The sequence below is a fragment of the Balaenoptera borealis genome (assembly GCF_965194805.1).
Source record: "Balaenoptera borealis genome assembly, chromosome: 13".
Taxonomy (NCBI): domain Eukaryota; kingdom Metazoa; phylum Chordata; class Mammalia; order Artiodactyla; family Balaenopteridae; genus Balaenoptera; species Balaenoptera borealis.
In genome coordinates, this window is record NC_138870.1 from 4,407,264 (window position 1) to 4,421,393 (window position 14,130).

At 53.1% G+C, this 14,130-nt stretch overlaps 1 protein-coding gene across 12 annotated transcripts in view; it reads right to left on the reverse strand.

Annotated features, from left to right (window-relative positions):
• The window catches only part of CRACR2A (calcium release activated channel regulator 2A), a 165,754-nt gene that overhangs the window by 57,198 nt on the left and 94,426 nt on the right, over positions 1-14,130 (reverse strand). For all 12 annotated transcript variants that reach the window (XM_082352878.1, XM_082352884.1, XM_082352879.1 and 9 more), the window contains 3 exons: positions 8,055-8,166; positions 6,791-6,974; positions 3,141-3,287 (listed from right to left, as the gene is read on the reverse strand). In XM_082352878.1, coding sequence (XP_082209004.1) covers positions 3,141-3,287; positions 6,791-6,974; positions 8,055-8,166 — 443 coding nt within the window. The remainder of the gene's footprint in view (positions 1-3,140; positions 3,288-6,790; positions 6,975-8,054; positions 8,167-14,130) is intronic.

Sequence of the window (14,130 nt, forward strand, 5' to 3'; positions counted from 1 at the left end):
GAGTAAGTGCCCGTTACGTGCCAGCTACTAGTCACACGCGGCTGTACCCTGGTGCCCAGCCCTGGGCTGCGCACAGCAGTCAAGTCTCGTCGCCCTCTCTGGGACAAGCGCTCATTTCCCAGATGGAGTGACATGTTAGCCCCTGGGCTGAACAGCCTGCTCGTGGCGGAGCCTGGGAGATGCTCTGACAGTCAGGGTTCCCCAGGCTGCAGCCCGAGCCAAACGATTCCCCAGACCTTCCTTTCTCTCCCTTCACCAGCCAGAGTGTGCCCCTCCTGCAAACAAGCCCAGACCCCCAAACTCGCCTCCTAGATGTCCCAGAATCACTTAGCCTCACGCTGAGCCATTTGTCAAACCTCCCATCTAACTATTCTGTATCCCATTGGGGTTTCAGTTTTTTCTTTGACTTCTAAGCTGCAAGGACCTCCAGGGATCCCCTGGTCCAGGTAGAACCCGGAAACAAGATGTGAACAACCTGTTTTCTTTCTTTAACAGAAGAGAAGAGAACACAAGAGACTCTAAGAGAAGACCTCAGAGCCCGTCACATGTCATGAGGGTGAACACATTTCATGAAACTTTTGTCTCAGTTATTCACACACACAAGTGTGTGGGAGCTGCAAAGTCAAGCGCGTGTCTTCTGGCCAGTCACAATCAGAAAGTTTGAACAACACCAATCCCGTTCTCGAATGTTGCCGGTAAGGAAACAGATGCACAGAGAGGTAAAGCACATTGCCTGAGGTCACACAGCTGGTCAGTGGCAGTGCCTGGGCAGGACCTCAGGTTTCTCCTGTCTCCTGTTTCAGTGCTCTGCTCGCTACAGGTCTCTGGGAAAAGGACTGCCAGAGAGCTCAGTGACCCCCAAGCCCACCCGAGCCCCCCGGCCGGAGTGGACCCCATCAGCTGACCTGGGGCAGGGGTAGCTGGCAGGCATATGAACGGAGCATGGGCACAGACGGCTGGAACTCCTGGCTGAGCTAGTTTCGACCATGCAGCTGAGAGTGACCTTGACTTTCAGCTCAAGAACTTTTTAACCATCATTAAATTGGAACAAAAACACGAATGGAGGCCACTTAGAGATGGATGTATGGCCCAAGAGGCTCTGCCGTAAGTCTCTCCCTGCGGAGGTGCAGGCCAGCAGAGGGGCCCCCTGCAGGTAAGATTCTGGGCCCTGAGCTGGGTCACTGCAGGCATTCAGGCCCTCGTCTCCTTATGAAACAAGGGAGCCGTCCCCTCTGGGGGTGCCCCCTGACTTTCACTGTGGCCCCTTGGGGTGATCAGTGCTGGACTCAGAGAGGGGGGTGGTGAGGGGCAGAAAATAAGCCTCGATTTTACACATGGGAAAATTGAGGCTCAGAGAGGCCAAGAGACCACAGCAAGGTCACAGAGCTAGCTGGTTGGAGAGCCAAACATGACTCTGACCCAGAGCTCCTGATTCCCTGGGCCTGCTTCTCACATCCACACAAGAGACACCTGGATATCGTGTTAAAACGCAGAGTCGGTAGGCCTGGGGCGAGGCCTGAGGTTCTGCATTCCTGAGAAGCTTCCAGGTGATTCCGAAGCTTCTGGTCCGTAGACTAGACTTCGACAGCAAAGTTCTACGCTGTGTTGTCTGGAAGGATAAACGGATCCTTATACTTCACCTCCAACTCTCCACTTCAGCCAGGCAAATCCTCCAAGACTCACCGACATAGTTATTTAAAATAGTTATAAATGTTATTATTTTAACGTTCATCAAATACTAAGTGCCAACACTGTTCTAAATGCTGACATGTAATCCTCACAGGTCTATGAGACGGGTATTACCGCCCCTATCTTACACATAAGGAAGCTGCAACTCAGAGAGGTTAAGTAACTTGGCCTAAGTCACACAGCTAGTAAGCAGCAGAACCAAGATTCGAACTCAGCTCTGACTCACAGCTTATTCAGCTAAAGGCTCTATAGCGTATACCCTCAACCCCTCTCTCTCCCAGCCCTGGGAGCCTCGCCCCAGAATGCTCTGAACACTCCTCTAGCCCGACCGTGTTCCCTCCAGCACCACACGGCCACGATTTCTCATCATTCAGGGTCCTAAAGGTCCTCTTCCAGATCTGTGTATACCCAGTGGGCCTCAGCAAGTTATTTTAGAGTTGATGGGGAGGAGGCGTGAGATGAAAGGGAGCTCAGGGTGGTGCGTGGGCAGCGGTCCGCACACGTGGTGATCTCTCTCTATATTAGGGGCTTGTGTGCTTTCTTGTGGTCTCTGTTGGAATCGCTGAGGATTCCTATGGAACATGAGCAAATCTCCGGGTGGGACAAGGGGCCCGGGGAGGACCTCCTCAGGGTGCTTCCGATCTCGCCCCCCACCCAGCCTGCGTTCTGGCTGAGGCTTCAGGACGGTAAGCTGTCCTGAGTTACCCTGTGGGTCACAAAATCGAGCTCCTTGCTGTAATGTTCGCTGATGAGTGTGGACAAGCACAGCGCCCCGCTGGCACACTCGTCCTCACAGGCCAAGGGACACCCACCTGGCGGGCCCGCACCGGCGGCGCCCGGGGCCTGGCCAACTCGGGCTTGGCTCCGAAGCAGTGTCTGCAGGGCCCGAGCGCGTTGCCTGGTGCGGCGCCCTCCAGTGCACGAGGGGTTCTAGGACGCACCGAGTATCTGGAGAGACCCCAGGGCCAAGAGGGCAGCAGGACAAACTGAAGACCATGACGGGAGTGAGAGGGCAGGAGGGCCGGGGGCTGGTCCAGGGATGGGGGTAGGTCCCATAGGCCGGGGCCTTACTGCCCCGGGGCAGACAGAGTGGTTTCTAATGGGTCTCGGGCACCAGACCATCTTGCTCTGAGTCCTGGCTCTGCCGCTTACACACTGTGTGTTCTGGGGGCGTGTTACTTGCCCTTTCAGTGCCTCGATTTCCCCGTTGGTAAGTTGTGGATAATGACAAATACCCAAATGGGCTGTGGAGGAATTTAGGATGGTGCCTAGCACATGGCGAGGGCCTAATAAATGTGAGCGGGGGCTTAGAAATAGATACCCGGTGACAGCCCCGGGCCCGGCCCCCGCTCTGGCGGATGGTCGTAAGGCGGCATCACCGAATAGGAGACGGAAGAGGTGTGTCTGGTTTGCACGCGTCTGTACAGAGGGCGGCTGAGACTGGTACCCACTTTTTCAGGGCGCACTCCAGCTCGTCCTTCTCCTCGTGGGCTTCTAGGAGCTGCGAGAAGATTCTGGTCAGGAAATCCTCAAAGTTGGACAGTAAGTGAGGCTCGTCCTTCTTCAGCTGCAGCCAGAGTTGCTTGACGTCATTTTCACTGTGAGAGAAAAAGGAGCATCAGGGTGGGAGCGTGGCCGTGAGGCTTCACGGGACACACGGAGGTCCCAGGTGTGACGCCAATGGCTAGAGCATCATTATCATCGTCAGTAAGGAACAGCAGTGGCTGACATTTATTGAGCGCTTGCCGCATGCTGGCTGCTTTATGCACATTTGCTCATTTGACCTTCCAGTGAGGCAGGTGCCGCTAACACCGCCATTTACGGGTGAGGGGACGGATGAAGAGAGGGGAGGTGAGCGGCCTCAGGTCACTCAGCTGGGAAGTGATGAAGCCGGGAGTCATGCTGGCCTCCTAATGGCCACACTCAACAGCCTTGCTTTCTGTCTCCCGCGCTGAGCTGGTGGCGGGGAGCACACAGAGCCGCGGGCCAGGAGCCTCTCCAAACGCCAGGAGGAAGCGGGAGGACAGGAGCCCAGCGCGCGGGAGGACGGATGCCGTGGAGCTGAAGGAGCGAGCCTGCCGCCCCAGGAAGGACGGGCCTCACGGCTGAGAGGGAAGGACGTGGCATCTGCTGGATGGCAGGAGGCAGCTGTCACCGCAGGGAGAGGAAGGGAAGATGCAGCAGCCCACTGGGGCCTGGAGGCAGCGGGCGTGGTGACAGGAGAGAGCAAGGGACGGAGCAGGTCTGAGAGGTGTGTGTGCACGCACGGAGAGACGGGTGGAGAGTCGGGAGGATGGAGGCCAGCAGAGAGGCACAGACACACAGGGACGTGCCTAGAACCGCTCCCTCCCCAACAGGCAGGCTGGCGCTCAGCGGAGGAGACACACGGGTCACGGTGATCAGGGAGGGGAGGGCCGGGAGGCGGCACACCCATGGACCTGCTCTGCCTCTGGAGAAACTCAACAGTCTACAGCCAGTGATCAAACAGACAGCCAGAGGGTGACCTGATTTCACTCATTAAATTCTAAAACCCCTTTCATCTGAAGGTAGCTACAACTAGGGACCCTCAGGATAAAGAATAAAATCCTTGTGCTGTGTGACAAGCACTATATCCGAGAAATTTTACTCAAAAGTGATACTTGATAGTGCCATGTTAGTAATGTGCCTGGGGTGTAAATGTTACTCTCCACACCTAGCAGAGAAGAGGCTCACCGAGAAATGAACCTACTTCTGGTCAGTTATCTGATCATCTATCCAATCATCCCTCCTTCCCTCTTTCCTTCCCTTGCTCCATTCCATCCAAACATCTCCCAACTCATCTAGACCATCCATCCATCCCCCATCCATCCTCCCATCCATCCACCCAACAAGTATTTATTATTTGTTGAAAACCTAGCACTGATCTGGATGACATGAGAGATCTAGGAAACGAGAGAAGGGGAGGTAAGGAGCCTCCTGTTTCCCAGAATAATTTCCATTTTCCCCCATACAGAACACGCTGTGGCTGTGGCTCTATTGGGCTGTAGATACATGGGGATTGCACAAAGGGTTCAGAGATAAAGGGTCTCTGGGAGATACCACGATGACTTCCCATCACTGTGGCAGGTTGCCCCTCATAAGGTAAATGCCTTATAAAATCAAATGCACCTTGCTGGCCGAGGTCTGTCTGTTCCCATCCCCTGGGTTCCTGCTGGAGCCTGGCAGAGAACCATTAGGGTGAGAGCCTCCAGTGAGATTTGCAGACCTATCTGACGCTCTTCCAAAGCTATCTGAACCTCCTAGTCGTGGCCACATCACCCCCCCACCCCCGCCAGATTTCTGGAGAAGGGATAAGTCTCTCAACACTGGATGAAAAATAAGCCAAGGCCGATTAGCTGCCAAATCCCTCAGCCAGTCGAAGCACCGAGAAAAGCCGGGAGCCCAGGTGTTCCGTCTACCACTTCCGGACAAAGCCAAGGCCACTCTCTTGGAAGGACACAGGGGTGCAGGGTGAGAAAGGGTCCTGGGTGGTCAGTCCATCCGTCTCCCTGCTTCCAGAACAGCACACAAACCATCTTGGTCGGTGAGATCTTTAAAGACCTCTGAAGTTTTCCAGCCTCCTCTGTTTCCTCTTCTGGGGTCCTACAGTCTGGACCGTTTTCCCTCACGCTGCAGCAAAAGCCCACTTCCTTCTTGTTTAACTTCAAGGAGGATGACAATGGCCGGGCACCATCTTCTGTGTGTCGGTTTTTATCGACCACTCCTGGAACCTTCCCCAGAGCCTTCTCTTCTCCAGGAGCTCTCGTGTTGGCTCGGCCCTGCGCGGGCCTTTGACTGACGTCCTCAGAGAAACCTCTGGTGAGCTCTGATTTGAGAGCCCTGCCAGGAGGGCGGCGGCCCAGAAGTGATGGGCGGGCAGAGAGACGCCTCTCTTTCATGACAGCGCCTTGGCTCGCCCACACTGCCCTCTCCTGCCCCCTCCTCCAGGACGAGCCTTCACGGGGTCGTGGGCATGGTCACTGGGCTCTGGCCTCTTGTCCTTGGAGAAGTGGAGCTAGTGTCCCCTCTGGCTTGCCCAGGCTTCTGCCAGGCTGTCTCAACTCTGCCACAACCTAAAAGACGCTGGGAGCTACACATGCTTCCTTGGCCTGCATGTTGTGTGAAGGCCCCTCTCTCTTGCTTCCCCTTTATCATTTTCCTCCACAGTCTTCTTCTTCCCAAGCTCCACACATACCAGCTCCAACCATCAGGCCATTCCGCCCCTCACTCATGAAACACACACCCAACCCAAGACCTGGAGACCCCAACACAAAAAAGCAAAAGGCGATGGCAAAGGGGCAGAAGTTCTTCCATGTTTTTCGGGCGACTCTCTGGTTTCCACTAGCTACAACATCACTTGATTTCATTTCATTTCATGGCAAAGATCTGGGTTTACATCTATGCGTCTCTTTCTTACAAAACACGTTTTGCAAAAAAGAAAAAAAAAAATGGGGGTATTACGTTTGGTTCGAAGTTGCGGCCACCTAAAATTTTCAGCTGAGTTACTGATCACCCAAGTGATGGGCTGGTAAAAACAGGTTCACCTCCCACCTCGGCTTCCAGAACAGGTTTGGTTCGGCTCAGGGATCTGATGTGCAGACGCGTCCGTGTAAGGTGGCTTTGGCAGGAGCACAGCACGTGGGACGCACTGCAGCCCCGGAGACCCAGCGGCGGTGGAGATGCTGGTGAGCTGATGGTGACAGGAAAGCCTTAGGCGCGACGCGCCGAAACCCTCAAGGGTTTCAACCCTTGCACAGCCCTCTGATGGGCGGGCAGCCCTCAGGGAGCAAGGCCAAGCCAAGGACTGTACTGATTATGGACAGCAGGGGGGTGAGGAAGGAGTGTGGGAGATCAGGGGATAGGAGTGTTTCCCGTGAAAATAATGTAAAAAGCAGAGGCAGAGCCCTCGACCCTGACGCAGACAGGTCACGGCCAAGGGCAGGCTGCACGGAGCCAGTGGCCTAGCTGGAAGCAGGGACCCAGGGCTTGGCTGAGGGCTGAGCAGCCGTTAAGGTTGGACAGAACAGATGGAGAGGTTGCCCCTAGGCTGGGCTCCATCCCCCAAATCACGGTCGCCACTTACTCTTCCAAAACCTTTTGGGCTCCAAGCCTGTCCATCAGCGTCTGGAACTGGGCTTCCTCATCTTTGTCCATGTCACCCAGCTCCTCATCCCCTCTGGTCTGATACACCTTCTCTTCCTGGAGCTGGGCCGGGTGCTCACCAGTATCTTCCTGACTTGCCTTATTCTGGCTGAAGAAGAACTGACCTGGGGGATGCACGGGCACAAGGATCTGGATTAGGCAACACTCACCCAGGAAGACCTTTGCTTCCTCAGTTGCCAGGAATCAATCGAGGTTCAGCTGAGAGGAGAAAAGGGGAGGCCAGACTCCCTGTAGCAAAGATCCTTGGATGCCAGGCTCTGGATTTTATGTCTTTCCTACTTGGATGAGATTCTGCCAGAGATGCCAGAATCTGGGAAAGGCAGAGCGTATGGCAGGTACTACGGCACCTTTGTGGTTCTTAGTCTTTTAAAGGCTGGCTTAGAATCATCTCTTCATTGATTTCTTCTCTCAACAAGACCTTTCCCCCCATCGCACTCCAGCAGCCTGCTTGCCTGTGCTCCGTGTTATCACCCAGGCATCCTGGCCACCGGCATCACTGTGCTTCACATTTACAAGTCAGTTACAAATTCCTGAAGGTCAGGAAAGGCATCAGATACTGCCAGGCAAATACCTGGCACCTTGAAGGAGGCAGATGTATGGTGATTTATCTGACCCATATTTGTTCTAATCAATACCTGATCAGTATTGGATCTGATGGTGCATCTGTTTTTCTTTTTTTTTTTATCTTGTTCATGGATCTCAGTTGTTTTTCCTCCTGGTCACCTTGAGAACGCCTGGTCTATTCAAACCCTTTACAGATTCCTCTGAAAGCTGGTGCCCCTCAACCTGGAGGACTCGGCCACGCTCAGGTTGAAACGAGCCATACACGCCTCCCACTCTGTGGTCCACTGGTATCTCGGCAGAAACGGACAGGCTGGAAATCCCATCTCAGCCCCCCCCACCCCTCTTAAACTGAGCTTTCTGCTAGAGCTTCTCTGCCCGTTCCTTGCCATTTTCCAGTAGGAGGGGACCTGGCGGTGACAGCGTGGTGGGCACTGAGGGGGCAGTGGTGTGAGCAGTGGAGACGGACACATGAAAAGAGACCAAATGACCCACGGCCTGGAAACTTCAGGAGGCAGGAGAGCTTGTGCTCCATGGACCCTCAGAGCTGGTGGGGCAGGGAAGCCCTTATACGGCTTTAGGCCAGCCCATACCCTGGGGCCCCAGCATCCACCAGAACTTACTAAATCCAGCGGTGAACTCCGCTGGGGTCAGAAAGCCGTTGCCGTCAGCATCCAGGCAATCAAACACATCCTCCAGGTCCTCCAGGCTGAGGGGCAGCTCCTTATGGAGACTCTGCAAACGATTCAGACCGCGCTGGTTAACCCTGCTCATCACGGACGGCTGCCCAGGGGCGCAGCGCCTTCCGCCCCCGCCCCCCGACAAAAGCCAGAAGCCGGGTCCTGAAGCTTCACCACCCTTCTCCTCCTCTCAATATTAGGACACCCACCATCTCTTGGTTGCCTACTCATGTGGTAGGCAACTTGCTGGATGATTTATAAGTAAATATGTGTATATTTATTACTATATTTATATATAATTTACTATATATATGTTTGCATTTAATTCTCATGACAATTCTTTGAAGTGGGCATTATTATCCCCCTTTTATAGATGAAGCATGATGTTAAATGACCTGTCCGTGCCAGTAAGTGACATGGCCAGGATCAAATCCAGGTCTGACTTCAAAGCTGGCACTGTTCACAGTTGTAAAGGACCAGAACTGCATGGGACTGAATCTTGTTTAGGATAATACCTGCACGACACGATGCGGTCAAGGTCAATGAGATAATGAATGTAAAGAATATTGCACAGTGCTTGGCACAGAGAAAGCGTTCAGTAAAAAGTATGAGGGAGGTACAGAAAGAAAGGGGGAAGCAGAAGGTCCCCACCAAGGCCACAGACCCACCAAGGTTACTCAGTGAGTGAATGGCACAGACAGGTTTCCCTCTGGTTTCACCTGCTCTGCCCAAGCCCCTCCCTCTGTCCCCCTGTTGTCATGCAGGTGTGGGTCACACTCTCAGAAGCCTTCCCTGATGGAGGCCACTCATGTCCCAGGGCTGCAGTTTCTGTGGACACACACTATGGTCCTTTAGCTCTGAAGGGAAGCCGGACAAGGCCACTGGGTGACACGCACCCATCAAACCAGCCTGCCCCCCACTCCTGCTCCCTGCTGGCCCTCAACTACTTCCTGAAAAGACATGAACTGCCACTGGCTTAAGGTATGGAGAAGAGTATTTGTGTTGGATTTCCCTGTCGGTCCAGTGGTTAAGACTTTGCCTTCCAATGCAGGGGGTGCAGGTTCGATCCCTGGTTGGGGAGCTAAGATCCCACATGCCTCACGGCCAAAAAAACCAAAACATAAAACAGAAGCAATATTGTAACAAATTCAATAAAGATTTTTAAAAAGGTCCACATCAAAAAAAAAAAAAACTTAAAAAAAAAAAAAACAGAATTGTGTTGTAAAAGGGAGTTGGCCAAGATGGGGTGTGAGGTCACTGGACCTGAGTCCTGGGCTGCGCCGGACCACGCAGGGAGACAAGGGCAGACACTGATGGATGAGGAGCAAAGTGGCTGAGCTGCGGATGCTTCCCTCTGGCCTCCGCCTGATGCACCGGTGGCCCCAGGCCAACGTTAATTTGCATCTTTGAAGCAAGTACCCTCTTCTACCCTAATAATCAAAACCTTCCAGTGAAGACTCCCCAAGGGAGTTCATTACAGCCCAGCTGACCCTCCCCCATCCTCCCAGTTCCCCGAGGGATGACTGCACAAAATTGCCACTGTGCAAGTGACTGACGGCTGAAGACAAGAACCACGGGGCCACAGGAAGGAAGGTACACGCCCATCTGAACAGTCAAAAAGAGCTGGCAGGTGTTGAAAGCCCGTAACGTAACTTGCGAGACACTCGGTTTGACCCTCAGGCACCCTTCTAGCTGATAAGCCATAACCATTAATTTGGCAGGTACTTGCATTAAGAGAGACGATGGGGCTTCCCTGGTGGCGCAGTGGTTGAGAATCTGCCTGCCAATGCAGGGGACACGGGTTCGAGCCCTGGTCTGGGAAGATCCCACATGCCGCAGAGCAACTAGGCCCGTGAGCCACAACTAGTGAGCCCGCGCGTCTGGAGCCTGTGCTCCGCAACAAGAGAGGCCGCGATAGTGAGAGGCCCGCGCACCGCGATGAAGAGTGGCCCCCACTTGCCACAACTAGAGAGAGCCCTCGCACAGAAACGAAGACCCAACACAGCCAAAAATAAATAAATAAATAAATAAAATAAAATAAAATAAAAAAAAGAGAGAGACGATGATGCATTACAACGTGGGGAGACAGGATGATGTGGGAGCCGTTTAGAATCACTGAATTACATAGGAATGAGGTTTTTAAAAAGGAAGGTGAGAGTGTGTGCAAGGATTCCAGATGTGCATCTGCTGAGCAAACAGCAGAATCTCTGGCTTATCCACAATCCATAAACCAGCGGTCTCAAAGCCAAAGGCAGAGAATGCAGGGCGAGGATGGAGCCAAGTTTGTAAGCAGGAAGTTCATTAGCTCCATTTGAAGCCAAAGGCATCACATTGGAGGTAGGGTGAAAACCCAAGATTCCAGTCCTTTCCTTGGGATAATCCTGCCCCCCTCCCTACCCTCCGCCTGAATGTGATCTCTAAAATGTGGTCTCTCACACTGTGCCGGACCCAGAAAGGGGCTGAAAGGAATTGCAGAGTCAGTGGGACCCTCAACTCGCCTCTTGCCCAAAACACCCACACGTGGACACCCTTGCTCTTGTTAGCATTACCCAGGAAGAGCTAGGTCACAGCCCGCCTCAGGCGCCATCCCTGAAGCCAGCAGCACTTCTGACCCCAAGTCCTTCCCATGCTCTAATCCTATTCCTTGTCTCTGTCTCAAACCGGCTTCCTGCTCTTGCTGTCACTGAAGCTGCGGAGGGCAATATGACATCCTCCAAGTCATACTCCCTCTTCACATCCCGGCAAAGTAGTACCGAGGTCTTCTCCAGCCTTCTCTGCAAACGGCACAAGCCTGATGCCTCAACCTCTCTTTATTGGCCCTACCTGAAAAATCCTTTAGTCTTAATAACCATAATTACCTCTTATTTATCTTTCTTCTCTGGGCCTGCAGAGCCACGTAAAACCAACTTATTCTGCTCTTGTCCCCTGGGTACCTAGCGCTGTCTACATTTTTAACTAAAGGAGCCAAGCCAGGTGGAGAGGGACGCGATGATTCATTCCACGGTGCTGACAACCCGCGAAGCTCTGAGATTTGCCTAAAGTCACAGTGGAGGCCAGGCTGGGATAAAGAAGCAATTTCCCCTTCAGGGCTTCCGCTGTCAGCTAAGGGTTCTCCGTGCATCCGTGCATCCTTAATTCCTTTCTCTCACTGCTATCCCACCCCTGCCACCAAAAGTCTGCCCGGCCAGCACCACCCGTGCCACCCTTCCAGAATCCCGCTTCACGGGTGGATCCTGTCTCCCACTCCCACCTGGAAGAGCAGGTGAGGGGGGAGGGAGTCGGGGAGAAGGCAGGCTCGCCCTCCTCACTCTGCCCACGGCCCAACCAGCGGCTCTTTATGATTCCACACTCCCTCCGACCGTGGCCTCCCTCCACCGCCTTCCAGTTCACTCTAAGTTCCTGCTTCCTCTGAACCCTGAATTCCTGCATCACTTCCTCAGGAAGCCTCTGCAGCCCCCGGCTTAGACCAGTGATCCAGACCCCCCCAAACACATTTCTTTCGTTCATAAGTCTCACCTCGCTTTGTACTTTACATACTGATGGATGCGATTAGTGGATGAATGTCTGCTCCTTCAGTGGCCTGGAAGCTCTGGGAAGAGGGACCCCGTTCATTTTTGTTCACTGTCATGGCCCCAGGATCTAGCCCAGTGCTGACAACCAGGCGGTATTTAGATACTTGTTGGACAAGTGAATCAATAAACGAGTGACTACGAGTGATAGCCGGCGGTCCTGAACTCCTGTCCATGGAGCCCTGGTCTAGACCCCATCCACTCTAGGTCCTGACCAGTCCCCGTCCCCCACCCAGGGATGCTCGGCGAGGTCTTATAAACTGGGGCGTGGAACAGGAAACAGTCCTGCAGGAGCCATGCTGAGGGCGCAGGCTCCCAGAGCCAGGGGAAAACGCTGTCTCCCGCTACACCCCACCCGGACCCTCTACCTTCCTGGTCACCAGCCCGCAACATGCCTCGTGCAGCTTAAAGCCAAGGGTTGCACAGCTTCAAATGCATCTAAGGGAAATGCTCATTAAAGAGAAAACCAGGAGATCCACCTTTACAGCCAGATTAATCTCTCCCTCTTTCCAGGCTCCCAAAGCCTCCTGTTCAGACCCTTCTCTCAGCACCAACCACTCTCTTCCCTGTGGTAGAGCCCAGATGCACCAGACATCTTCAGGATGGGAGTGTGAGGTCCAGAGGTGGGATCTACCTTGATTCCGCCTGGTGCCTTGATGTGCTTGGTTCAGGCTGACGGCCGGGTGCAGACAGGAGTCTCAACCTCTGCGCTGTTAACATCTCGGGATGAAGAATTCTTTGTTGGAGAGGGAGGTGGGGGAGGAGCTGCCCGTGCTTTATGGGACATTTAGCAGCATCTCTGGACACCACTTAGTAGATGCCCGTGGCATCTCCCTCTCCAGTCACTCCAATCAAGAATGTCCCTAGACGTTGCCAAATGTCCTCTAAGAAGCCAAACTGCCCTCGCTCACATAGACTGGACACAAGCAAGCGCAGCACCAGCTAGAGACGAATGGAAGGGACCCTCTCCAGCAGAAATGCCCCTTCTTGATCTCTCAGGCAGACAGATGACTTGCACTTGACCTCCCAGTACGACAGTGCAGCCGCTGCGGAAACAGCGTGGGATCCCTCAAAATATTAAAACTAAAATTGCCATATGATCCAGCAATCCCACTCTGGGGTATATACCCCAAAGAACTGAAAGCAGGGACTCAAAGAGCATTTGTACGTCCCTCTCCATAGCAACGTGATTCACACCCAAGGGTGTGAAGCAACCCAAGTGCCCATCGAAGGCCAAATGGATAAACAAAATGTGGTAAATAGATAAAATGGAATCTTATCCAGCCCTAAAAAGAGAGGAAATTCATGTGCCACCATGTGGAATCTTGAAGACATTTTGCTAAGTGAAATAAGGCAGTCACCAAAGGACGGATACTGTATGATTCTACTTATACGAGGTCCCCAGAGGAGCCATATCCATAGAGACAAAGTAGGATGGTGGTCCTGGGGGCTGGGGGAGGGGGATGGGGAGTTAGTGTTTAATGGGGACAGAGTTTCTATTTTGCAAAATAAGAAGAGTTCTGGTGAGGGTTACACAACAATGTGAATGTATTGAAAAGCACTGAAATATTCACTTAAAAATGGTTTCAGATGGGGAATTTTGTTACGTGTATTTTACCACAATTTAGAAACATCACAGAGTGGAGGACACTAGGAATTGTGTTAAGACTCGGGGTATAAGTCCCCCCACCCCCAGTGACACACACACACACACAGTGAGCATTTATGGAGAGATTTCCAGGCCCCAGCTCGGGGCTAAGTGCTCTGCATGTACACACACGCCTGATTCTCTTCTAACGCTGGGAGTTAGTTATAAATAATTCACAGATGAGGGGCTACAGCTTAGAGGGCTTAAGAGACTTACACAAATTCACATTGCTAGTAAGTGGCAGATTCAGGATGAAAACTCAGGGCAATGTACCACAAAATTCTTTAAGAGTCTCTTTGTTAACCTAAATCAGGAGTCAACTGGCATCCCCTGTAAAGGCCAGATCATGCATATTTGAGGCTTTGCGGGCCTTTGTCACAGCTTCCCAAGTCCGTGTTGTAACTTGGAATCCGCCGTGGATGGTATGAGACGGAAAGAGGCCGGCTGTGTTCCAATTACACGGCACTCACAGAAACAGCGAGCGAGCCAGGTTTGGCTGGCTGGCCAACTCCTGGATGGTTCTTTACAGTTTGGCTAATCCAGGAATTCCAGGCAGTGTTGCAGAGTGGGTACTTGGCATTGGTAATAACCATTACACTCCTCTAAGAAATCAGGGAAACAGGGTATATGAGGCTGCTGGTCTCTTCAGAGATCTCCTGCCCGACCTGACCCCATCTCCCTCTCCCAACTGGAGGCGTCCCTTCACGCCCTCTTCAGCCTGGTCCTCCCGTGTCCCTCTGCCTCTCACTAGGGACCCTGCGGCTCACGACTCTGGTTCTCTAGGGGACCCCTTCCCTGCAAA